The sequence below is a fragment of the Embiotoca jacksoni genome, unplaced genomic scaffold (assembly GCF_022577435.1).
Source record: "Embiotoca jacksoni isolate LCO1_2020_lvr unplaced genomic scaffold, fEmbJac1.0.p SCAF_6, whole genome shotgun sequence".
In the NCBI taxonomy this organism is placed as follows: Eukaryota; Metazoa; Chordata; class Actinopteri; family Embiotocidae; genus Embiotoca; species Embiotoca jacksoni.
Window position 1 is genome coordinate 22,062,957 of NW_027185414.1, and position 25,523 is coordinate 22,088,479.

General features: G+C 40.2%; 3 protein-coding genes and 1 long non-coding RNA gene across 9 annotated transcripts; 3 read left to right on the top strand and 1 right to left on the bottom strand.

The window, feature by feature from the left end:
• The first annotated feature begins 1,201 nt into the window (after positions 1-1,201).
• ctxn2 (cortexin 2) lies at positions 1,202-4,488 on the top strand. Of its 3 annotated transcripts, XM_069173824.1 has the most exons (3): positions 1,202-1,632; positions 1,742-2,067; positions 2,592-4,488. In XM_069173824.1, exon 3 carries the CDS (start codon positions 2,661-2,663, stop codon positions 2,904-2,906), a length of 246 nt encoding a protein of 81 aa, XP_069029925.1. In that variant the 5' UTR covers positions 1,202-1,632; positions 1,742-2,067; positions 2,592-2,660; the 3' UTR covers positions 2,907-4,488. The 3 variants fall into 3 exon arrangements, with proteins under 3 accessions (XP_069029925.1, XP_069029924.1, XP_069029926.1); XM_069173823.1 differs by lacking the exon at positions 1,742-2,067; XM_069173825.1 differs by lacking the exon at positions 1,742-2,067 and having other exon boundaries at positions 1,202-1,605.
• A 3,889-nt stretch (positions 4,489-8,377) lies between these two features.
• On the top strand, positions 8,378-21,475 carry slc12a1 (solute carrier family 12 member 1). 3 transcript variants are annotated; one of them, XM_069173969.1, is made up of 26 exons: positions 8,378-8,706; positions 9,644-9,784; positions 10,146-10,221; positions 11,135-11,230; positions 11,595-11,734; positions 11,827-11,937; positions 12,040-12,151; positions 12,250-12,377; positions 12,573-12,657; positions 12,907-13,067; positions 13,150-13,257; positions 13,370-13,493; positions 14,264-14,365; positions 14,644-14,799; positions 14,888-14,987; positions 15,142-15,253; positions 15,571-15,711; positions 16,404-16,510; positions 16,610-16,692; positions 17,733-17,858; positions 18,542-18,670; positions 19,375-19,486; positions 19,678-19,764; positions 19,909-20,044; positions 20,162-20,229; positions 20,340-21,475. In XM_069173969.1, the coding sequence occupies exons 1-26, from the start codon at positions 8,443-8,445 to the stop codon at positions 20,473-20,475; spliced, it is 3,141 nt and encodes a 1,046-aa protein (XP_069030070.1). In that variant the 5' UTR covers positions 8,378-8,442; the 3' UTR covers positions 20,476-21,475. The 3 variants fall into 3 exon arrangements, with proteins under 3 accessions (XP_069030070.1, XP_069030071.1, XP_069030072.1); XM_069173970.1 differs by having other exon boundaries at positions 8,378-8,700; XM_069173971.1 differs by having other exon boundaries at positions 8,378-8,700; positions 18,548-18,670.
• LOC138213102 (uncharacterized) lies at positions 11,750-22,906 on the bottom strand. Its single transcript, XR_011179511.1, has 5 exons — positions 22,814-22,906; positions 19,382-19,472; positions 18,515-18,721; positions 14,860-15,017; positions 11,750-11,914 (listed from the first exon to the last, which is right to left on the bottom strand). It is a non-coding gene; the product is annotated as an uncharacterized lncRNA (long non-coding RNA).
• On the top strand, positions 22,516-25,282 carry dut (deoxyuridine triphosphatase). Of its 2 annotated transcripts, XM_069173973.1 has the most exons (7): positions 22,516-22,669; positions 23,376-23,532; positions 23,712-23,803; positions 23,956-24,000; positions 24,091-24,165; positions 24,539-24,609; positions 25,147-25,282. In XM_069173973.1, exons 1-7 carry the CDS (start codon positions 22,537-22,539, stop codon positions 25,201-25,203), a joined length of 630 nt encoding a protein of 209 aa, XP_069030074.1. In that variant the 5' UTR covers positions 22,516-22,536; the 3' UTR covers positions 25,204-25,282. The 2 variants fall into 2 exon arrangements, with proteins under 2 accessions (XP_069030074.1, XP_069030075.1); XM_069173974.1 differs by having other exon boundaries at positions 22,583-23,532.
• The last annotated feature ends 241 nt before the right edge of the window (positions 25,283-25,523 follow it).

A 25,523-nucleotide genomic window follows, 5' to 3' on the forward strand; every position in this document is an offset into this window, starting at 1 on the left:
ATTCTAATATGCTTTATGCAACAGGTTAATGCCTCAACAGTTTCTCTTTGAGAGCCAAAAGAGTCCAAAGCACATCAGCACACCTTCAGATGCAAATAAAGGCAAATGTGCTTGTCCCAATTGTTGACAGATATGATAAAAGCAATTCAGAAGCAAATGTCCTTGTGTAAGTTCATTTCCATGTGAGTGGACTTATGAAATCCTCTCTGACAGAAAATGCACTGCTATGGATCAATAGTAATGACATACAATTCTGGTCTGTACCTTCACCGTTAATAACCATTGCAATGTGACCCAAAAGTTTTCCATTTTAACCTTGTCTTTTAAGTTGGAAGAGGAATGTCTAATGATTTCATTGCCAGCAAAGTGTCACATCTCCTTCTATAATTTCAAAGAACTGTCTGTAAAATAAATGTGTAATAAAAATGTTTTAATGAGAGGTGCCAGACTGCCTTTTCCCACCCAAACACAGCCAAGTATCAACAACAACAGCAATATAAAAATTGCTCCTGACCCAAGAAAAGCACCAGTCAGAAGACATTGCAGAAGGATAAACCTTGACATGAATATTCTCTCAGGGAATTAATCTGCTGTTAACAAATGAAAAAAATAAAATGGCGGTATGAATTATTACACATCACACACCAGTGATAACCATCTCCCTCATGGCATGCCTTGTCCTTAGATGCGAGTCACTGCACCACTGTGACAAAAAAAACACAACTACATTGCTGATATGAATTTGTGCTGCATTACAACGAAACAGATGGCCAGACGCCTCACTGCTGCACTGTGTTACAGTGGGCAATCAGATGACCTGCTGCTGCTTTTTCAATCACCATCAGTCCTAACTGTTTAAACGGAAGTTTTTTCTGCCTCAGCATGTCCACGCAGCTTGCATTCGTAAGCCTTTAAGCAGGGGGGGGGGGGCTAATTTGATTTGACCACAGCAAACTGCACCAATTAAAGACACATCATCAAACCAGGCTTGGAGGATAATGCTGTGCTGTACCAAAAATACCTTTGCAGCAGCATTTACTGGCCAGGAGCGGTGAGAGGCAGCATTTCTCTTGCTGGCAAAAACTATGACATTCCCGTTGGATTTTGGAGGAGACGTTCTGACAAAAAGCCAAATGAGCCAGCGAGGGGAGAATAAAGAGGAGCAACAGAAGAGGAAGATTGCTTGTTGTGCTGCTGCATCCATCCTGGAGTTACTGAGAGGGGGGGGGGGGAAATGTTGTGAATGAGTGAGGCAGTGGAGCAGCTGAGTGAGACTAACAAGTGGTTGCCATGCAGCAGGAGCAAGCGTGCGTGCTCCTGGAGGGAGAGATAGAGAAACAGAATGATAATGAGCAGGAGGCAGCAAGTAAAGGAGCATGAAGACAGGAGCTGTATCTCTCAGAAGAGACACGTATAAACAGCTTGATCCAGCCTCCCCTTTTGCTTCTCTGTGTCTCTCTTTACCGCTAGCTTTTTTTTTTTTTTTTTTTGCTTAGATGAGCGGTTAGCCCAGCACGTCCAGGATGTCAGAAATGGATGGATTAATGGACATATGTCTGAGGGCTTCGAGAAGGAGGAGTTGTTGGCAAGAGACGGCAGCAACAGGTCTGTAAGGATGGCATGATAATGATGGTGAGATGCCTACTTTTTCTTCCCTGAGACATCCTCACTCGAGAATCTGTCAATGCAGTCTCTCTCTTTCACCCTACCTCACTCCCTCCCTCTCTCTTCTCTCTCTCAGCATGCATACTTGTGCGGTGTCCTCCTCATCATTCCACTTCCTTCCTCCTCGTCTGTCTTTCCCAATTCTCTCTGTTCATTTCCCTGTCCCTGTCTCTATGTATCCTCCCTCTCTCATCTAACCCCCCGTCCCCCCTCCCTTCCTCTCACTTCGAGCCACCTGCTGCTTGTGTTCGTATGAAGGATTTGGAAGGAAAAGAATGACAGAGGCAGACTTCCACTTGTGTGACCACACCAATTTTGAGATTATGTCAGGTCAATTGCCATCGCGGTCTCACCGTCTCATGGAATTACACTGTCTGGCAGGCATCTGCTCACACGCAACAGGTAGAGATCCCTTTCTTCCAAACCAAACACACGTAACATCACATCTTCATGAGATGCGATGATTCCATTGGTTCCTCAACACTTTGCCTATGTTTAACAGCTGGCTATGCACTGCGACAGACTGTAATTCCAACCTGACTTAAAGGAATGTAATCATGGTATTGGCTCGCCTTCCTGAATCCATTTTCTGGCAGTCTTTCTCTCACGCCTCAGTTCATGTTTGCTTTTTGTAATTTTCGGCGAAATTCCCAGAGGGGGCATGAGAGAGATTGAAGTCTCCAGACATTTGTTTGATTCAAAAGAGCCTATATATAGATACCTGTAACCTTTAATGTTTTAGTCAGCTCATCATTGAAATGTGGAGTTTCTATATTTCCTCTACCATATCTGCACTCTTCTTCCTCTCAGCCTACGCAGTGCATGCATCAACTGTGATAATACTTCAAAAGGTTGACATAATGGATCCTCTCTGCAGAAAAGACAAGACAACACCAGACTGAAGCCATCGTTTAACCTCTGTCTAGGTAACATGCAGGCTTCTAAACGCCTGACCCTATCAGAGGAGAGATGAGGCACCCAGATGTTGGTTTACCATGAGTAGCGTCCACTACAACCACTCCCTTGCTGCCATGAGCGGAAACGACATGATGGCGCACTCTCTGACTCTGGAGCAGAAGACAGCGTTTGCTTTTGTGGGGATGCTACTGGTGTTCTTGGGGCTGCTGATAGTGAGGTGTTTCAGGATCCTGCTGGACCCTTACAGCAGCATGCCCTCCTCCAACTGGGCCGACGGTATTGAGGGACTGGAGAAAGGGACGTTCGAGTACGCCCTGACTTAACACAGGGACACACACATCCATAGACGTCCTCACAATAAGAAATGTCTATAGAAAAACATATGCATACACACAAACATGCAAACACACACACAAGCCACAACCCTGCACAACCATTGCACCTGATGCTGACACACCATGAAGAAATCTGTCTGTGACGCACCGAACTGAGACCCTGAAGCTGTGTATGTTGTGCAATATGCGTGCGTTGTTAGTTCAGAGCCAGAGTCTCTCTACTGTACGTGACTATATGTTTGTTGTGTGCTTGTGTGACCAAGTGCGAGGCAGATGCTGTGTCATATTCTCTGCTCATCGATTTACACAGAACTTGGCTGAAGCTCCCTTTAACCCATACCTACAAGCTGAATGTCTGTAAGACGATAGGTGGCGATAAGAGGTGGACGTTCGTGGAACACGGTGGGACATTAGGGAGCAGTGGGACTATTCAGATATAGTTTGAAGACTCAGGGACAAGATTCCTTATGTGAACTTAGACTGGAATACGAAGTGATGGCACCTCTGCACAGCAGAACTGTTCTGCACAAGAATGTATAAGGGTGGTTACAGGGTATTATGTCAAACCAGTGCTTTGTGGACAAATCAAATCCAATCTGGTGGTGATACAAAGGGATGCTGCTGCTGCTGCTGCTGCTGCTACTGCTGCTGTGTACAAATTGGTCCTTTCTGTAGTGTCTTGTCTTCTGAAGTCATGCAATGAAAGGCAACTGAACAAACTGTGATTTCCATTATGATGTTACTGTTTCTAAATAATGCAAAATCAACTTTAAGAGTTTGTACTGCTGCTGTTTTTGAGCGATGGTATTCTGTATGTTGCCACAATTACATGTCTGAGTGGAAGAAAAAAAACACTGCTTACTCTGGATGGTATGTCTAAAAAGACATATGATAACGTTGCTTTATGAATTGTCAAATTGTTCCCTCCGACGAGCATTCTGTCTGAAGGTTGGCTGACGACATCAAGCCAAAGAACTTTTAAGGGAAATGAGGATTAAAAACAAGGATGGACTCTATCACTCTCAGCGCTGCTAGTTTTCTAATGACAAGGAGAAACTCTCACTACCTGTCCGCAAAGGAAAAGGTCACATGAAAAAAAAAAAAAAAAAAGGGGTGGGATATGTGTCAGCATTACACATGAACATCTCTTTTTCCTCTCCTCTCAGCCATCCTCAACCTTTCTCGCCTGCTCTCTTCCTTCCAGACTGAGGAAGACAGGACATTTTGAAACAGAGATTCTTTAACACGGCAGACTGTTCAAAAGTCTGGATCGTCCCTTTGCTAATTTTTACGGTCTATGGTTTCTCCTTATTGCTGTGAATCTGCCTTACTGTGACCTTCAATGGGTTTATGTGCCTTCATCTAGAAACATTAGAGCACCTCTGTGTGTGTGTGTGTGTGTGTGTGTGTGTGTGTGTGTGTGTGTGTGTGTGTGTGTGTGTGTGTGTGTGTGTGTGTGCGCGCGCGCGCGCGCGCGTGTCATATCATGATGACAGGCCTGTTGCTTGCTCAGCTGGTGGTAAAGATTTCTCATTGATTTCATTTGACTCAATGATGTGAAATAAATAGAAATTCTTCACTTCAAATATTGTTGGTCAAGTCTTTGCATTTGGGTCTCTTATTTATAATCTGTGGAGCAGCGTAGATCAGTTTTACACGTTAGAACATTACAGGAAATAACACTGGCTCATATTTCCTCATGCCTTTTGTCAGTGGTTGCCCGACATCGCTGCGGCAACAGACAGAGAGGGTGCAAGAGATTGCTTTATTGCAGCACTGGATAAAAAAGAGGTGATCCAATTTTTTTTTCTTTATATAACGCCAGAAGGAGTAGATTGTCATACAGGAGTTTAAGTGTACATACTCTAAAGAGAGAAAGGGGCTAATGCAGCAGCAGAAAGTGATGCACTCTGACATCCATTGACAATCTTGTGGTGATAAGAGAGGTCTTGAGCTTCAGAGCCAACACCTGCTTTTCCTCTTGTGGCCAGTCCACGGAAGGAGGCCACAACACACACCTCTGTCAACACACATCATTCGTCAGGAATGCAATCATTATTGCGCCATTATCTCTGTCACCAATGTGACATCCTTATCTGAAACATATTTTTAGTGGGAAAAAGGTTGTTCTTTTTCTCCTCAGCCTGCAAGCCCACATAGAAGAAGAACTAACCCCACAGGGGTCACCTATAAAATGTTAACAAATGTGTCAGCTTTGCTTTGTATTGTCATATCTCACTGTTAAGTCAGCTTGTTTGCTGTCTGAAGCTTATTTAAGATACCATAAATCACTTTCCCTTCTGTGATTGGAACAAAGGTAGAGACAACTGACCTCGTTTTTGCATGCAAAATGAAGAATTATGATCTCCTTTGATTCTCATGCATGCAACGGCAAATAGATATCACAAATAATCAGAATGATAATATATTTTCTTCTTTTAATGAATTCTTTTCTGTAGGGACACAGGAGTAATAAGGCTGTTATGTGCTTTGCCTGCTGGATTTACAGAAAAAAGGACCTGTGTGTTTTCAGAATCCATAGTACAGGGCCAATGATTAGGGCAAATAATGAACCTTAACTTCCTTGATTAACAATCAACAGTTTATTACTTATGGTCTTCGGACCTCACAAGCTACGTCCTTGATTTATTGTGATAAGACCGGGAGATATAATAGCCCTTTTCTTACGGAAGCTACCCAAAGTGCTTTTAATTCTACTTTTAGTGCAGTAATTTCCCAAAAAAGTTTCAAATGAAGTCAGTGCAGTGGTGAATATTGTAGCCAATATTTTTATTTAATTTTTCAAATGAAATTTTGAAACAGAATTTTTTTTTTTTTTTTTTTTTTTTTTTTAAGTGTTTAAATGAGCTGGAGTCAACGTCACATCTCAAGTCAAAGCAGTTATGTCAAATCTGAAGACTGATCTGAGGCTATGTTGGGTTTCAGACTTGGACTTAACTCCTCTGAACACCTCTCAGCCTGTATGACTGGACACCAATGATTACCTACCATGATATGTATAAGTTTGATGACAGTTATTAATGATTATAGATGTATTAGGTTTAATAATTCACTTTAAATTGTTTCAAAACTGCTCTCAGTTTTGGAAATCATTTTCTTGGTAATTTGCAGTTTACTATTACTTTAAAATAAAAAACAAATCTAAAATACATTTTGACTTGAAAAAAAACCCCATTAAGATTGAAATTAAACGACTCAAAACAGAGTGGGATCCCACTTAGCCAAATGAAAGAAAATGACTTAAGCAGAGTTTTTTTTTTTTTTTTTAAATAGCATTTTAGTATTTATTATCTTTAAAAAAAAGTCCAAAAAACTGCCAAATTTGACCTTCGTTAAACATTACAGGGTCACATATATACATGTGTATGAGTTGTTTTAAATACTGGATTTGAATAGGCTTTAGCAGTGCCTCTGGCAAATCCACATTCCTGCAACTCGGACCCCTGAGAAGTCACTTTAGTTTTGGGTACAGGCTGTGACACAGTTAGCAGAGAGAGGATCTTTACACAATGTTTTACTGTCTTGGTTAGTCATTTAGTCTCACACTTATTTAATTTTGTATTTTAGGATCACTACTTTTAGTCAGAAACCAGTTAATAACCTAACATCCAAAAGTCCTTCTTAGATCTCACTTTTTACTTTAACTCTCTCATTTCTCTTTAATAAGGCATGCAGAGTATGTCGTGTTTGACTGGATGCATTCTATTTTATTTCTGATTGACAAATTAGCAGGCCTGTACTGACTGAAACCATAGCTGAGGTGAGCAATAGGGTTTACCCACCCTTTGATTTATTGGAGCCGTTACGATATCAAGAATCGTGTCTGCTGATATCTGCACTTATTCGTTTAATTACTTTTTCCCCTTTCAAAGAGCAGAGCAAGGTTTGATAAATGCTGTAAAGGGATTTGTTCTGCCTCTTTTATGCCATTTGGACATTAACCAGATTGCAGATTCTCTCGTTTCTCTTGACAAATTGGAGCACATGCACCTGCTGCCATAGGCTCACCATATAGGCTCAACGGCTCCCTAAGGAGCCCTGTATACTCTGAATTTAGCAAAGTAGAACAGAGAGAAAAGTCAAGCAGCCTTTATAATAAAGAGGAATCACCTTAAATTCTCGTCCAGACTGTGGCAGAGTCAGCAGGGCCTGAGGATCACTAATTGCAAAAAAGAAAGCTGTGATGTAATATGAGATAAGACTTTGCACTATTTCACCACAAAACAGAAGGTGGATAGGGAAGAGGAGAGTTGTAGCTACCGCAGTAGTCATTATATTCCATGTGGAAATTTTTCAGTATCATTCTTGCAGTAAATCATAACAGCTTTAAACTAGTGTTTCCTACTACTGTGATAAGCATTGTGCAATTGATTCCCTCCTTTCAATCAGCACATAAAAACACGTGCTGGAGTATTTTTCTCAGCTCACAGTACAGTCAAGGTCAGATTTAAGTCATTACCTGCCTTTCACTCTGTACATAAATCACGGTGGAGTATCAGTAATAAGGAAGTTTACCTGTTAAGAGGTCTTTTAAAGGCACCTCAGAAGTCATGTGGCTTTTGAAAAAGTGCCCCCGGCATGTTCCTGTAATTCATGGTCTTATATTAACTCTCATTTTCCTCATGAATACAGCCATTTCATCTGTGCTTGCCAACCCACTAACTTTCCCTTTTGACAATTTGTGTTGAAGACAATCGTAAGGTGCAACATTTATTAAATCAGTTATATAACTCTTATGGGCCCAATATCCAAGTCACTCTAAAAAGGCTTTTCCTCCCGTTATCACATTGTTTCTATTGATAATTTCCTATCGGAAGTATATCTGTCATGATTTTAGTATTTTTCCATCATCCCACATTAGCCTTATCTTTTTCTGTCACAGTCATACCCATGATCGAGGCTCTGAAACCTTTAAACTTTTTCTGCTTCGTTACATGTTCTCTCTGAGTGGGAACCTCCACATGGATGTTTCCCGGTAATTCATCCAAAGGGCCCAGAGTTCTGAGGAAACACTATTCACAGCCCCCATACACTGCAACATGTAATGTTGCCCCACACTTCAGACAATAATATTAGTCATCAATTCTCCAGGACACAAGCAATGAACGCCTTTATCTCTCGTTTGGCGTTTATAACTTGGTTAATCATTAAGCAATGCCTTTGTGTCTCATATGGAGCAAGGACATATCTGACACCCCTCGTTCAGGTTTCTGAGGGTTGATCCAAAGAGTCAGCCAATGGGTGACAGCCAGTGTCTGACCCTGAGATGCAGGGTATAAAGGTAGGCCACCTGAGACCAACCAAGATCACAGTACAAGAAGCTCGCAGCGGCAAAGGGGAAGTCAAATCCTAGCTGAGTCTATATATCAATAAACAAGGATAACCGCACCGGTTGATGCAGTGTTGCTCTTTAAAAACACTATTAGATGTCTGAAGACGTATGACCTACACAGCTGTTTTATCCTTGACTGTTTGAATCTGAGAATCTCTATCAGAATTCCTGATGGAGAGGTACAATTCTAACGGAGGGGAGCACGTTAACTCCGCTTATGATATCACTCTGGACGAACCTCCGGTCTACCAAGAGCTCACCTTCTCGAACGGGGATCACCGGACTGTCCGGCCCTCGGTGGTCAGCGCCTTTGGTCATGACACTCTCGACCGAGTGCCCAACATTGACTTCTACCGCAATGCAGGTAGTGTTAGTGGTCACCGAGCTGTGCGACCGTCCCTGCAGGAGCTTCACGATGTGTTTCAGAAGGTGAGTGCATGTATGCCTTTGAGTAATGTTGGTATTTATGAATGAAAGAGATCTAAATGACTTGTGTTTTCTTCATGTCTGTATCTTTTCCCTGTAATACATGGTCTGCACCCTGTTTTCTCCTCTCTTACACATGTTTGTCCTTAAAATCACTTTCTGCATGAAGTATCTTACAACAGTTTTTTCTTCCTGAGTGCCAAATCCAGTCCCTGACTCTGTATCTGCAGTCTTTGATTGGCTCCTGAGCTGCACAGTTCACTCACTCAAGGCAAAGACTCAACACAGAGTGAAATGAAATAGTTTAAAGTCATTCTATTTTTTCAAACATCTTCACTGTCCAACAGCTGATCTCATTATCTCTTCACTATCTCTCTAAACACAAGTGAAACTAAAACAGACACCAAAAGTTATTTCTGGAACGGCAAACACACTTGACACTTTTTTTTTTAACTGCGTTTTATTGGGCCGTATTGACAAAGAGATGGGGTTATAGGTCATTTGGGATTATAGGTTGAACTACATAAGCATTTCTGAGCTGATTTTAAAAAAGGAAGACCATTTAGCACTCTTCCCAGCAGAAAATGAGAGAAATTACTACGTGTGCTGCTCCAGTGTACGACAGATTTAATGTGACTATGTGCGGCTATATATCACTCAATCAACAGCATCTTGATAAGGATCTTAAAAACAGTGATTCAAGTAACAATCCTCCTCAAAATAATAAAGTTATGTATTCCAGAGAAGGTAGGAGAAAACACAACATACATCTTGACGTGAAAAAATGTTCACCCCAGAGACTACAACTTTTCTTACAAGAGATAAATTCCAATCAACCTCTAATATCATAAAATCTAGGTTATTGTGAATATGTCTCAGTTATGTCTATTAAGACAAATTTACATGTTTCATTCCCCTAATTTTTTCCTCTGCGTTCCTCCACCAGAATGGAGCGATCTCTGTGCCAGACACTGTGGAGGATGACGGCGAGGGCAGCAACGTGAACCTCAATGAAGATCTGGAGTCCGCCGTTCCCAATGACAACAACAAAGGAGGAGTAAAGTTTGGCTGGATAAGGGGAGTCCTGGTGAGTTCTGTTAGGTCATGGCGAGCTCCCTCTGCTTTATATGCAGGGTCACTCTACATAACCGTGACCTGGCAAGAAGACACTCCATGTGTCTCGATAAACTCAGGACCTGAGTCTGGGAGTCATTCGCATTTGTTCAAGAGCTGCTTTTTGATTATTTGTGCTGCTGGCACAAAGATGAAGAAATACATCAGTATGTTATTTAGTACTTTCTAAAAGTTATTTTTAATTTGAGTGAAAGATTTTTAATTTGTCACTGAGAGGAAAACTGCAAACCTATTAACATTACTGTCACTTGACATAATAATAAATTGTGACCCACAGTGAAGACTTTGAACTTAATTGTTCTTCCTTTTCATAGGTGAGATGCATGCTGAACATCTGGGGTGTCATGTTGTTTATCCGTCTGTCCTGGGTGTTTGGTGAGGCAGGCTGGGGTGAGTGAGACAACGATTCATGTTGGTCCGATGGGACGCGTCCTAAACACATAGCTGTGTTTTGTACAGCATTTCTGTTGACATTTCATTCTTTTTCTGTGTATGTTTTTGTATTTATGGCCCTTTTCTCAAGTTTTTGGGGAGAGTTTTTACTTTTCATTTTACACAGCTCAGTGTAGGTTGGGAACAGTTGCTAATGTAGGCCTTTAAAAATCCCATTAAATGTTTGTGATACAAAATAAACTTGACTTGATTGAATCAACGTGTCACTCCTGGTACTTCCATCAGTGAACCCAGTGATGATTCCCCCCGTTAAACCAGGAATATTTTCAGGATGATAATGTTATCCGTTTCAAATGCAGACAGATCCTGCAAGCCTGTGTTCTGAGGACAAATTAGGGTGCCATTAGACAATTAAAGGATTACCTAGTCCTCTGCTCATTAGCAGGGAATGACTGAATTGGGACAGATTTAATTTAACTAGCCTCTTCTGAGCCCAAAGAATGATCTATACTCAGCGAAGGTCTATTCGAAGTGCCAAATGTCTATGAGCAGTGAAAGAGAGAAGGGGGGAGGGAGGGAGAGAGGTGGAAATTGTGTGAATGGCTTCATGAGTGTGTTCGTTGCTTAAGAGCCTATCGATCAGCAACCGCTTTTGTTCAGGCGGTGTAACTAAATGGTTTTGAGAAGCAGAGAAAGCCGCTGGCAGCAGGCAGAGCAGGTACAGCAGATGACTGTAAGTTATAGCCTCTGGGCTCCTATGGGACTTTAACTCTCAGTGTGTTTAAAGCTAACAGTGGGCAGAAAGCATTCATGTCATGCACATTGTGCTTTATGACCGACCACCTAAATATAATGGCTGAACGGTTGTAGTTCGAAGTAATCCTTTTAAACTGTTACATCTACATTTCAGGTCTGGGAATTGTGGTCATTGCTCTCAGCTGTGTCGTCACCACCATCACTGGCCTCTCCATGTCTGCCATTTGTACTAATGGTGTGGTCAGGGGAGGTAAGTCAATGCATTGTCAATCCATATAAGACGAGTTTATGTTCAGAAAAGTTGAGTGACAATATCATTAAATCCAGCTATTGACTAACCTGTCACGCAGGTCTTTTATTCTTCAGAAGCACGACCAACAGTTAAAACATTATTTATGAATTTATCTTACCTGGGATAACAGACTCAAGACTAGGAGGACAATGTGCAGATAAAGACACAAGGCTCAAAACAGCACCTGAATGTCACCTTTAGAAGCCTTTTCTGTTTTACAGCCTCTACTTAACTTGTCCTGACATTAAATCAATCAATCAGAGATGTGGTGATTAATCATCCACTAAAGTATATCTGCGTGTGCTCCATGTTGTCATTTCAGGAGGAGCCTACTACTTGATATCTCGCAGTTTGGGGCCAGAGTTTGGCGGGTCGATTGGTCTAATTTTTGCCTTTGCCAATGCAGTGGCTGTAGCCATGTATGTGGTGGGATTTGCTGAGACCGTAGTCGACCTGCTGAAGGTGTGTGATGTTATAATGAGTCAGGTGACTTTAGAGGGAATTGTAAATATTCGACTGTAAACTTACCTGTAACTCTTTGTTGTTGCACTCAGGAAAACGATGTCCTCATGGTGGATGTAATAAATGACATCAGAATCGTTGGATGTATCACAGTGGTGCTGCTCTTGGGCATTTCTGTGGCTGGAATGGAATGGGAGGCAAAGGTGAGAGCTGAACATGATGCTGGTTGGTAACCAATCTCTGGCCTTGTTGTGGTAAAGTGTCCCACCATAACTTTAATCAATTTCATTTATTTGTCCCCATAGGCACAGATTATCCTGCTCATTGTCTTGCTGGTGGCCATAGTGAACGTATTTGTGGGAACATTCATTCCAGCAACCGATACCAAAAAATCCCAAGGCTTTTTCAATTACAACTGTAAGAGAGCCTCTCAAAACCAATCGTCAACTCACTCATGACTTTACTCATTCACAAAGAACTTTTAATCAAATTTTCTGCTCTCTCTCATTCTGCAGCGAAAATATTCCTAGAGAATTTTCCTCCGAATTTTAGCGTTGGTGAGAATTTCTTTTCAGTCTTTTCCATCTTTTTCCCTGCGGCAACGGGGATCCTGGCTGGAGCCAACATCTCTGGAGACTTGCGGGTAACTTATTCATACAGAGTTTATGGCATAGCCATGCTTTGGAATTATTATCTGCTATAGAACATAGGCTTCTAAACTGTTTTTTTTGTTTTTATACTGTGAAATATAGATTGGGATTGTATCAGAAACAATTTTGTATTATTTATAAATTTACTGTTATAAAATTGTCTAACACAGATCTATGCTATTTAACAGGATCCCCAAGTCGCCATACCTAAAGGTACCTTGTTGGCCATTGTGATCACTGGTATCACCTACCTGGCCGTGGCCCTTTGTGTCTGTAAGTACAGCAATTCATGAAGTTTAACTCTAGTGAATAAAAGTGTTCATTGGAGTAAAACATATTTGATATATAAACACTACCTTTCTTAAGCATTGCCTTTGGTGGACACAGTTTTACCTGATTTAGAGATATACACGTTCTCTGTTGTACTAGCAAGCGAGCTAGCATTTGCCACAATAACACATGCAAACTTTAAATTAAAAACAGTCCTAACCAATGTATATGTTCTTTTCTTTAATTGGTCAGCTGCTACCGTTGTCCATAACGCCACAGGAAACATAAATGACACCATTTCTGCTCCTGGAATACTATGCAACGGATCAGCAGCAGCTGCATGTGAACTTGGCTGGGATTTCTCTTCCTGCGAAGTGGAAGAATGCAAGTTTGGCTCGCTAAACAACTTCCAGGTACCTATGCTTTCAAACTACTGTACTAAGAGGAGCACTTTTTTCAATGTCTAATGCTCTCCTCTGGTCACCTCTGATTCAGGTGATGACCATGGTGTCTGGATTTGGTCCCCTCATCATTGCTGGGACGTTCTCAGCCACCCTTTCATCAGCCCTGGCTTCTCTCGTCAGTGCACCTAAAGTCTTCCAGGTCAGTAACTCACCACTTTTTTAAAGGAAGTATCCACTATGACACGAACATTGTTGCTCTTAACTTTTGGAAACATGAAATCTGATCTAATCTAAGTTCTGTCCCTCCTCAGGCACTGTGCAAAGACAATATCTATACGGCCCTGCACTTCTTTGCCAAAGGATACGGCAAGAACAACGAGCCTATCCGTGGCTATGTCCTCACATTCATTATTTCTGTGGCCTTCATTGTCATTGGTGAGTTCAACTGTCTATCATAGCGAGACCATAACATCCTAACATTTTTTCAACAACTAATATTTGATCAGAAATTGTATTTTAAGCCTCAAATGAACAAATGGGCTAATGGACTTTTTTTAATGTTAGTTATGTTACCGTGCACACATTACATAGTTATACAAATAACTTTTCTGTTCAGCTACGCTGAAAGACAGCTCAAGTTGATTATATTCATTCATCCAACCAAACTGTAAAATGAACTTTATGTTAAGTTTGACCTTGATTCTATAGCAAACAAAATGTCTTTTTTCCAAGGAGACCAATGAATCTTTCTGTTGCGAAAGCTAGCAAGTAGCTAATGTATTTAAACCAAACTGTGCACACAGTGCCTTCTGGATATATCCCGCTTCACACAATTTAGGTCTTTTTTATGAAACAATACGTTCTATATTTAGGTTTCAACCAAAAACATCAACAGACCATCTTCCTTTAGAGGAAACCAGTTATGCTGGGCATCACAAACATTTATCTGAAATCACTGAAATAAAATTGAACATTCAAAATATGGATTTCACCTCCCTGATCCAGTAGTGTCCATGGAAACTGACCCAATTAAAAATCACTCAAGTGAGCTGCTCTGTATATATTCATAAGCCTGCTCTAAAATCAAATAATCTTGTTTCTACATCTGACATATCACCACTAACAACCAAAACATTATGAACTCCCAAAAGCAACTCAATATTGTGAAAGAATCTGCTTTGACTGGCATTATTTTGTCTTTGTAGGTGATCTCAACGTCATCGCTCCAATCATCTCAAACTTCTTCCTGGCATCTTATGCTCTCATCAATTTCTCCTGTTTCCATGCATCGTACGCCAAGTCTCCAGGTTGGTCTCTATAAAGTAGCTTATAATGGAAAACTCTTTGTCTTTATTCAGGAATTATATACATGACAATGAATATATTCAAACAGAGCCCTATCACAAAAAGCAACTGATTTCTGAGAACAAACTGAGTTATGTTAGATAAATGGATTTTCTTTTGACCAAATTAAGACTCATTAGTACAATCATTAGCTTATTTCCTGTCCACTTTGTTTCCTATCACTTTCCCAATAGTCTCCATTTACTTAATGGTCTGTCTTTTGTCCTACTTTTTTAAACAGGTTGGAGACCGGCTTATAAATACTACAACATGTGGATGTCACTGTTGGGAGCACTGCTCTGCTGTGCTGTTATGTTTGTTATCAACTGGTGGGCTGCTCTGCTCACATATGGCATTGAAATCCTGCTCTACATTTATGTCACAGTCAAGAAGCCAGGTAAGCCAGGTGTTTGCACGCTTGCAGGTGCTTTTGTGATGCCTGGATGGAGAAACTAACCTGTTCCGACTCTTTATTTTATCTCCAGATGTGAACTGGGGTTCATCCACGCAGGCGGTGACGTTTGTGAGTGCAGTCAGCAACGCCCTGTCTCTGTCTGGTGTCGAGGATCATGTGAAGAACTTCAGGTAAGAGATGCATCACGGTGGCCACTCATACTGTAGGTAATTCAAAACAATTCAACTTTACAAAATTGAATATAAAAAAATATACAACAATATCGAAGGACATTTTCAGCATCCTAAAACACAGTGACATTGTAACACCTTATTTCTTCTCCAGGCCTCAGATCTTAGCACTGACAGGCTCAGCCCGGAGCAGGCCAGCTCTCCTGGACCTGGCTCACTCCCTCTCTAAGAACTACGGACTCTGTCTCACCTGTGAAGTGTTTGTGGTAGGTCCTATTGTAATCTCAGTATTTACCAATGCAACGTGATTTCAGCACGTATTCTTTTTCTTCATTTTCTATTCAAATATCAACCTTTTATTAAAATTGAGATTTACACATCCGGCAAATATAATTTTGCAGAGTACAGACTTCACATGCTGTGGAAATTTAATTGAATAGCAAGCATGGATGAGGGAAATGTCAGCTGTCTGAACAGCTGAGGATAAAGGTTAGGGTCAGGTGTGTCCTTTGAATATAAAAGAGGGATCTCTTGCCTTCTCAGACAGACACTGACATACACCTGTGTGTTGTGATCTCTTCAGGGTCCGAGATCGGAGGCCCTTAATGAGATGAATGCTGGAATGGAGAGGAACCAGCTTTGGCTGAGGAAGACCAAACGCAAGGCATTTTACGCTGCTGTGGCCTGTGACGACTTCAGGGATGGAACTGACAGCCTGCTGCAGGTCTGTGTGGTCACAATTTACAAACACACACACACACACACACACACACACACACACACACACACACACACACACACACACACACACACACACACACACACACACACACACACACACAAAGTGGATGACAAAGCCAGAATAATCCATCGACTCAATGTGTAGCCTGCGAGTATGATCAGAGGGAGAAAACGGATTTGCCTAAGCAGGTTTTATTGACCCATTTCTTCCTCACAACATCGAGTATCTATTGCTCTGTTATGACTCTGGTCCACTCCTGTCTTGAGGAATATGGCCTTAACATCAGTGCAGAAGGCAGAAGAAGAGAGAGTTAATGAGGATGAAGAAAACAGTCTTATGGCTCTTGCTATCGCAGTCAAGAGATAAAACCTGTGTTCATTCTCAGAATTGCTTACTTCAAACAGCATGGCAGATTAAAAGCTATAATTGATTAACACTGCATTCGATGAGTCCAGACAGACAAAGTGATATCATAACTTCTGGCAGTAAAATGGCTTCACAGCCTTCTTGTCCAGGACATTTTGATACTTTCTCAAGATTTTTTCTTTTCCTTCTTCAGTTAATGAAGACACCAGGTTTTATAACCCCAGGGTAGCTTGTGTTGCTTCAGTTAGCAGCTCATTCAGATTCTGGGTTTTATCTTTCTGCTATGAGTGTCGTTCTTTTCTTTGCAGTCTTCTGGTCTCGGCCGTATGAAGCCCAACATATTAATGACGGGCTTCAAGAGCAACTGGAGGACTGCGGGCACAGAAGCAGTGCAGACTTATGTGGGAATACTGCAGTAAGTCACACATAAACACACTCATATATAACAATAACACACTCAATAATTATACATATGAATTCCGTTGAACGTGTGTCCTAATTCTCCTTTTGACAGTGATGCGTTTGACTTTGAGTACGGGACGGTGTTGCTGAGGATGAGCGAGGGACTCGATGTGTCGCACATTGTCGAGGCAGAAGGTCAGTATGACATTTTCTTTTGGCTGTGTCATTTAATGTGCAGGATCTCCTGCTTCAAATAAAAGTCATGTTTATAATGTATTTTTCAAGCATTAAAATAGCACAAATGCAGGTTGGTAGGAGGTGAAACGCAATGACAGGAATAATGTATCCTTAAAAAGAAAACGGGCCGTAAATATAGCAGCAAATTGTAGCAGAAAAATACAAAAAGAGATTTATATTCATTCAAGAGTAAGAAAAGAAAATGGATTTCAATATATTAAAATACAGACAGACCTGAGCTTATCTTAAATCAGTCTTGATTGTTTTAAGTTACCAAAACATTTTTGTTTAAGTATGAGTCAGAAACTGCAGACACAGCTCTCACAACAACCCACAGTACCCGATTGTTATAAAATAACTGATAAACCAGGTCACGTTGTTCTTTAGAGTACAAAGTATTTATAACCTTCAGGTAGTTGGTAGATAAAATGCTCAAATAACTACGTTACAGCTGTGCCTCTTGAAATCTTTACAGAACCAAAGAACTAAACCGACTACCTGATGTAGTCTTTGTTTGCCTCATACAACAAAACCTAAATAAAGTTTAACTCATTCAAAATGCCGCAGCCAGACTTATAACCAGGTCTAACAGCAGAGAGCACTTCCCACTGGTTTTAAAATCTCTTCATTGGCTCCCAGTCCACTTTAGAATAGAGTTTAACATTTTAATCACATTTAAGGCTCATTCTCAAAGGTGGCTGAGTCTTTTCTGTTCAAACCTCTCAAGACGAGCCAGAGAACATCCAGGAAGCTAACACATTGCCACTTTGGAAATCCCTCTATTATTAGACTTGACCTTTATTGATTTAACTGTTGATTCTACTGTTTATTTTATTGATTTTACTGTTTGTTTTATTATCTTTTTATTATATTTTATCATAATATTGCAACGGTTGCTTACTGATTTTTAAATGTGTGTAAAGTGCTTTGTACTTTTTCTGCAAAGTGTCATATAAAGGTATTATACGTATAACTGGAAATCTGATTCTGTCTTTCAGACGAGATGCTAAAGGCAGCAAAGGAGCAACAGGAACTGGATAATGATATGATGTCGAATGGAGGGAAATCAAGGGGAATGTTCAGGAAGTCCAGGAAATCCTCTCAGCAAGTGCTTGCGACCAGAGGTATCTGTTCGGAGATTGTTTGTCTCTATGTGACATTCATGAAACACTTGAGTCTAACTATTTAAAGCAAAGTTTGCACTAAAAGATGAGAAGGATCTCATCACGATAAATACGAGGGGGAAAAGGAAGTATCTTTCACCCTCTCCTCTACACACACTCAGAGTTAAAGAATAAAATAACATACATTTAAGAAATGAAACCAATGACACATCTTTTTTCTTTTCACACTCACATTGAGATATAATTGAATCAACCACTCTGACTAAAGAGGTCTCTGAGGGTGTAATCCAATAATATGCCCCCCCTTCGTTCCAGTTTGAAGAGCATTTCTTCAGAGCATTCCTTTAACCCAGACAGCAGAGGGTGCTTACGGCTTCTCACTCGATCTGTCTCTGTCTCCCTGTATCACACACACATAAACACACACTCACCGCTGAGCTGCAGCTTGGCAAGACAGCACTGGTCGTTAGTATACAATCTGCGTCCTACTCATTGGGACATTAGACGTGAGAGAGGGCTGTTCCTGCTGATGTACAGTCAGCTCCTAATGTTGGCCTGCGCCAGTTTTCCCATCCAACTTAACTCTCCGCACTCTGTCAATGAATCACATTCCCTCCCGCTGTTGCTCTCCCTCATCCAGCCCTCATTTCTCTTACCTTTTTTTCTCTCCCTCTCTCTTCCAGTGTCAGTCTGTGGCCCTCCTCCCGCGCAGGTTGCCAAGATGAATGAGAAGCTGGTGGCGGCCAGCGCTCAGTTCAAGAACAAACAGCCAAAAGGCACCATTGATGTGTGGTGGCTGTTTGACGATGGCGGTAAGTGTTGGCTCCCCCAGGCGGCCTTCTCTTATGTACCTTGCCTATAGACTGTAGCAGATATGTACGCAGAAACTCATCACAAATCTTATGAAGACAATAACAAAATAAATGATGGCTGAACAAAAACTAAAAAATGTGATAATTAGAAGTCACTCATGCAAATACAATCAACAGCCCACCTATATTGACAATCTGACTGCACCCGAGGCATGTCAATAAATCCAGACACACCCTCAATTATGCTGTTTTTTTTTTAGGCCTAATATCTAATTAATAATGGAATTATTTTCAGAAGGACCCCAGAGCACTGATCAGAAGGATTGAATTTAGCAAATGACACTAAAATAACATTTGAAAAAAAATTGATTGACTTTGTATTTCATGAGAGAAGTTGAGGCTTTTTGATAATGACAACATATAATCATGACTTTTGAAATTAAGTCTCTTGATGTGTTACTAGACAATACTAATAGTCTAATACAGCAGAAATATTATGGCTAAAATCTGATCAGGCCCAAGCTTCATGTGTCCATCAAATTTATAGAAATGTTTTAATGTTTTTGAGATGTCCTGGTGAAAAACAGATAAAACTGACATGAAAAAACATTCCCACCTTGGATGTGAAATACAAAGACACATATTTTGTATAATAAAATTAAGTTATACAATCTAAAAAAAAAAAAATCCCCTTCTTCCCTCAGGTCTTACCCTGCTTCTCCCCTACATCCTCACCACCAGGAAGAAGTGGAAAGACTGTAAATTAAGGATCTTCATTGCCGGGCAGCCTGGGCGCAGTGAGCTGGATAAGCAGGAGTGAGTAAACAAATTAAAATTTCAATATCAATTATCGCTTAACGTGTGGAAGTAAGAGTGGGTACATTAATTGGCAAAATCAAGATATAAAAATTCATGAGATAACAATATCATGATCATTAGCATGTACCTCAAGTAATTGCCTTCACTTATATGATTATATTATCAATCTGTGATAATTTGACTTGCAGGATGAAGTCTCTGTTGGATAAATTCCGAATTAACTGCAGTGACATCAATGTCATTGAAGACATCCATGTTAAACCCAGCTCGAACAGGTAACTGCACACTCAGCCGTAATAGTAAGCCAGATGGTGCAACAGTAATAACAAAATATAATCAGCTCATAATATCAGCATATTATGTTAAAAAAAATGAATATTTTCCACAGTCAGCTCATGTTCTTATCTGCATTCCTTCAGCTTGAAGACGTTAGACGACATGATTGAGCCTTTCCGACTGCATGAGGGGTTCAAAGACAAAGCTCAGGCTGAAGCCATGCAAAAGGAGCATCCATGGAAAATCAGTGACGAAGAGCTGATGCGTTTTGAAGAGAAGGTAAAATCACTAAAACTAAGTTAGACCCAAATAAAGTAGATCACTTATTATGTATTATCTTGGTTTGGAGGTGATGCAAAATTCGGTTCAAAATTAATTGTTTCTGCTGTTTTACAGACCAACCTCCAGGTACGACTGAATGAGCTTCTCAAGAAAAACTCCAACTCAGCCAATCTGATCATTGTGTAAGTATATCCAGCTGTTGTCTCAATAACATTGACCTACCAGGTTTAATCCAGTATTAAAAGAACCAGTGTTTGACGTACTGTTTGTCTGTACCTTTACCTCCATACAGGAGCATGCCCATTGCTCGTAAGGAGTCAGTCTCGGATTTCCTCTACATGGCCTGGCTAGACATTCTGACAAAGGACCTTCCACCCACCCTGCTCATTAGAGGCAACCACAAGAGTGTGCTTACTTTCTACTCCTGAGCACCTTGCAGGCTAAACATCAGAGTACTATGCAGCTATGGCCAGCAAATCTTTTTAGCATACTATACTGTGTGCCTACCAAAGTAAACCTTTAAATGTTCTGCTGAACCCAAAGTTCTCAGTTAATGCTGTCAGTCAGGGATGAAACAAGTCTATGAGTCGAGAAAACACGTCTGACATGGAATTTGTAAATGTGAATGAGTCCAAATGTGAATTCAGTGAGCGGAGGCAAAGTTTAAGCTTTTCACATTGATGGAAAGGTACAGAAAACATTGTTGTATTTGTAGACCATTTGTAATTAAGCATAGATCACAGCCTAACATGGTCAGATCAGTTCAGTGAACAAAAGCAGGGCCTCAGGCAGATATAAGGCTCCGGCAACGGTTAGTGACAGACTGTGCTTGTAAATAAATGTATATAGTAGATGTCTGAATTCAGTAGGGGATATATGCAAAAACAAAAAAAAACTTCCATAAGTGATCAACGGCATAATATTTCTTTGTACACTGTAGTTTGATTACTTTTTACACATTATTGATATTCACTGAGAGTACACTGCCATGTTTACCTGTTCCACATTTTATTGTATCAATATTTTTAAAGTTACTACCAATATATCAAATATAAAATTGTGATCCACAGAAATGATGAATTAATGAATAATTTAGCCCTTTTAATGGTTGTATCTGTCATTTATAAGGTGAGGAAATGAGATAACGTAAGATGTTGTTTGTTCAGAGAAATGTGTCAGTGGGAATCTGCCTGTTTTAGAACACAAGGTATTTTTTGTAGTTGTTGCCTGCTTCTTACCTGTTCATTTTAATTCAGTTAAACTATAGTTTATATTTTTCCTGTTTGTATGATGGTTGTTATAGTTTGATATACTGGGATTTTACATACAAAAACATGATAAAGTCTGCACACTTTGAAACTGGGCTGCAGGATATTTTATTTAGATCAGCTGCTACAAGTCAAATACTTAAATATTCCCGTGTTTTAAGGCCAAGTAGTCATTTTCACTTTATCAGAAACAAATCTATATTTATTTATGCAAAAGTATTTATAAAATATATTTAGAGTTAGAGTTCATTGGTTAACTTCTTCAATATGATCATTAACTGTGAATCTTAAATAGTCTACATCCTGAATGGCAATGCTGATTTATTCCCATAGGGGGGCAGCAACGGGCTCAATATTTTAAAACTTGGCTTCTGATGATAGAACCTCTTACGGTAAGAGTTGGAGGAAAAAAGTCATCAAAACTTACCGAATTCAAGTTATTAAATTAACTACAGAAAAGCAACCTTACAGAGACTTTAAGTGGCTTATAATGAGCCATGAGAGTGCTCCCCAAAGAGGCCAAGATAATGTAGCGTGAGGGAAATGTTTGCGGCTGCAGGAGTCAACACTTTACAATCTGTGCAACTGAGTCTCATGTATGAATTTATATGTAGGCTAAATGACTGAAACTGAAATGATCTTGGTTTTATCACACTCACACGGTTTAGTACATGCTGCCAATCTCAGCTGTGAAAACACTGGTACAGCTGTCTCTGAGTGGCAGACTAATATATCTTGTTGCTTTTATGTGATTTTTTTTTTGTCTTTTATCTGGACTCTGAGTCTGTAATAAAGTGTTGAATTGAAATTCAGTTTTGTTTTCAGGTGGTGGCTATAATGTAAATGCTTAAAAATAATAAGCAATGTTAAATATTTTCAAGTAACTTTTGACATTTACGATATCCATTATCATTATAAGTACTTACCTTCAAGTATGATCTCACACATTGCAGCTTTTTAGATAGACCTGCAGATATCCTTTATGCCCAGTCAAATTAACCATTTAAAACAGACGCTGCAGAACAGAGTACGATAGCGAGTTAAATCTCGTTCTACGTTCCTAAAATTTTTTTTTTTACTCCAATATTTATTGGAGTAAAAAAAAAAATTTTTTGTTTAACCATTGAAACCATTTAACCGTTTAACCATTAAAAGGAGTGGGAGGAAGCTGCGGAGAGCAGTCAGCTGAGAGGACGTGAGCTGAGCCAGTTGGCTGTTGAGATGACGTCAGCAAACATTGGGACACGAATGCTGCTCAGTCTGAAGGATCTTCAGCGATCCTCGTCGTTTTCTGAGGCTGCTCCACATTTCTTGGGACGTTATTTTTGCACTCAAAATCGCCCAAACAACAAAGGCAAGCAAGAAATGATGATGGAATACGTTACCGTCAGCGACATGCCAAGTGCTTATTCATGTTAGCTTTGTATTTTTTTTTTTTAATTTTGTAACTGACCTCTATTATGTTGCATGCGTTAAGACGTGTCTAGCGTGTACTCACCGCGTTAACAACACTACGTTTGTTTAGTTCTGTGGAAATGTGAACGTGTAGTGAGTCTTAATGCCTTTCAACTGTCTTCTTTTGCTTTTTAAGGCGAATATATTCTTCTATCGGAAAGTAGCATTGTTTATATCAGTACCTCTCGCGAGAACGTGTCGAGTAACGTGACGGGGAAAGGGTTCCCATAGTTACAGGGCATGCTTAGTTTCTTTCCGATTGGGTAATTAAATGCTTTGTCTCCCAACGCGTTTCATGTCCGATACCACTTATCAATTTATGTAAGATGTTGGATTTTATATTTAATGCTGCCACATTTGGCGACATGTATTGACGTATCTTTTTTTTTGTGTGTGTGCATATGATTACGTATTTTTTGAGGAGGCGCTAATTTGACGCAACTTCCTGCGCGGGAAATTCTTTCAAATAACCCAGCAGTGCCGCCAAGAAACTGGAGCAGAACCTTGCAGTGCTGTCTGTTGGTCAGCAAGCCGTTCGTCTTCAGTCGATTTAGTATACTTGTCAGTTTTTAACTGTGCAACCTTTGCCAACATGCCCGTCCTAGAAGTTGCAGGTGCTTCTGCTGCGTCTCCATCAAAGAAGGCACGGACAGGAACGACCCTGCCAGAAGAGAGACCTGTCCTCAGGTTTTCCAAACTGTCTGAACATGCCACGACACCTACCAGAGGCTCAGCTAAAGCAGCAGGATATGATCTCTACAGGTAAACTCATGCTTTACTGTGAGTTCATGTGGCTTTTAATTACTGCGACCACATGGTTTTAAGAAGAAAGACTACTAAGTGCAAATTTGATTTAAACACGTGTCCATGTATAAATGCTCCTGTTGAATTAATACAATGCCGAGTAAACCAGCTAACTGTGCTTCTTTGATTGTAAACAGTGCATATGATTACACCATTGGTTCTATGGATAAGGCCATTGTGAAGACAGACATTCAGATAGCAATTCCTAATGGCTGCTATGGGAGAGTTGGTAAGTGTTTTGATATGCTGATGCAATCCTGGCATTACATCTTTTACCTCCTGTGTCTGCAGACCGTTTTTGCTCAGTGCAAGTTAATATTTTCTCTTGGTGGATGATGTTAACAGAACATAACAGTCTTCTGCCTCTTTCCCCCCTCTCAGCACCGAGATCTGGCCTGGCAGCAAAACACTTCATTGATGTTGGTGGTGAGTCTTTTTCTACCTGACAGAATCACTAACATGTTAACTAACCCCTGTCATGTCATCCATTTTAACTCCTCTGTATGTTCTCCACAGCCGGAGTCATAGATGAGGACTATAGAGGAAATGTTGGTGTTGTGCTGTTCAACTTCAACAAGGTTACATTTGAAGGTAAGTCGTGGCATCGGTAAAATAAAAGTTGTCAGCAATATTTTATGCACAGACCGAAGTCTGGTGTGAAAATGTTCTCATTAGCTAGTGTTAATTCAATCTACCAACGGTGAGTACGTGTCATTCACAGTAAGGATAACTTGGTGTTTAAATCTACTCGATGCGCCCCGTTTTTTTCCCTCTAGAACTTAAATGTTCTTGTCACCTAAGAGTTATTTATGACATTGGCTGCACGTTTGGGGTTGCTTTCAAGCTGCAGAATGAATTTGGAACAAGAACCCTCGTGGCATTGCCTAACGGATATTAATCTAAACCTCTTAAGTGCCTAAAAATGCAGGTTTTAAACATTTCAATCTTCTGTTCCTCTTGTCAGTGAAAAAAGGCGACAGAGTGGCTCAGCTGGTGTGTGAACGAATCTGCTACCCAGACCTGGTGGAGCAAGAGGTAAATTGCAAGTTGACATATTCAGAATGTACATGCATGTACTCTCTGTTGCCAGTTTATTAGGTACAACTAACTCAAAATGAAGGTAACATTCCTGCAATTAATCCAAACTTCAATCAAGGTTGTAATCTTACATTTTTGTTGACACCGTTTTAAAGACATTCAACTCTGATCATTTGGGTCGGCCATGGTGCTGTTGAATTGTCGTGTTGTTCCTATTATATTCACCACATCAGTATCGGTGAGGGAAGGTTGAATAACAAACACCTCTCTGTATTACACAAGGCATTTCAACAGTAACACAAATTAGTCTCAAATGATCATAAAGCCAAATCAATACCTTAAACAGTTTCAATAAAAACTGAAGATTATAACCTTGAAGTCTTGATTTATTGTAGGACTGTTGTATTGAAATAAGTATTGTATAGCTGTAATTTAAATGGGCAGCTGAATGTTCTTCACCTGTTTAAAATACTTGTAAAAATAGTCAATTAGTTTCAATCATTAAATCGAAAATATACTTGGCTGTTCTTTCAGACACTTGACGACACAGAGCGTGGAGCTGGAGGTTTTGGATCCACTGGACACAACTGAAAGCTCCAGATATGAGTTGGATTGTGGTGATGTCCTGTATATGATGAAATTAGGTGCTAATAAACATATTCTTTTTGTACTTTGGAGAGTGGTGTTTTTAGTAGCAGACCCTACGCAAAGTTTTCCAAATGTCCACATGGGGGCAGTGCAGGACAATAATTTAATCTCAGCCTAATTTGTAAACTTCTGCAGTAATACTCATTCCACTAGTGCAGGGGTGTCAAACTCATTTTAGTTAAGTAACACTGCCCACTTTCATCTCAAGTGGGCCAGACCAGTAAATTCATAGCATAATTACGACAATATTTCTCTGTTTAAAT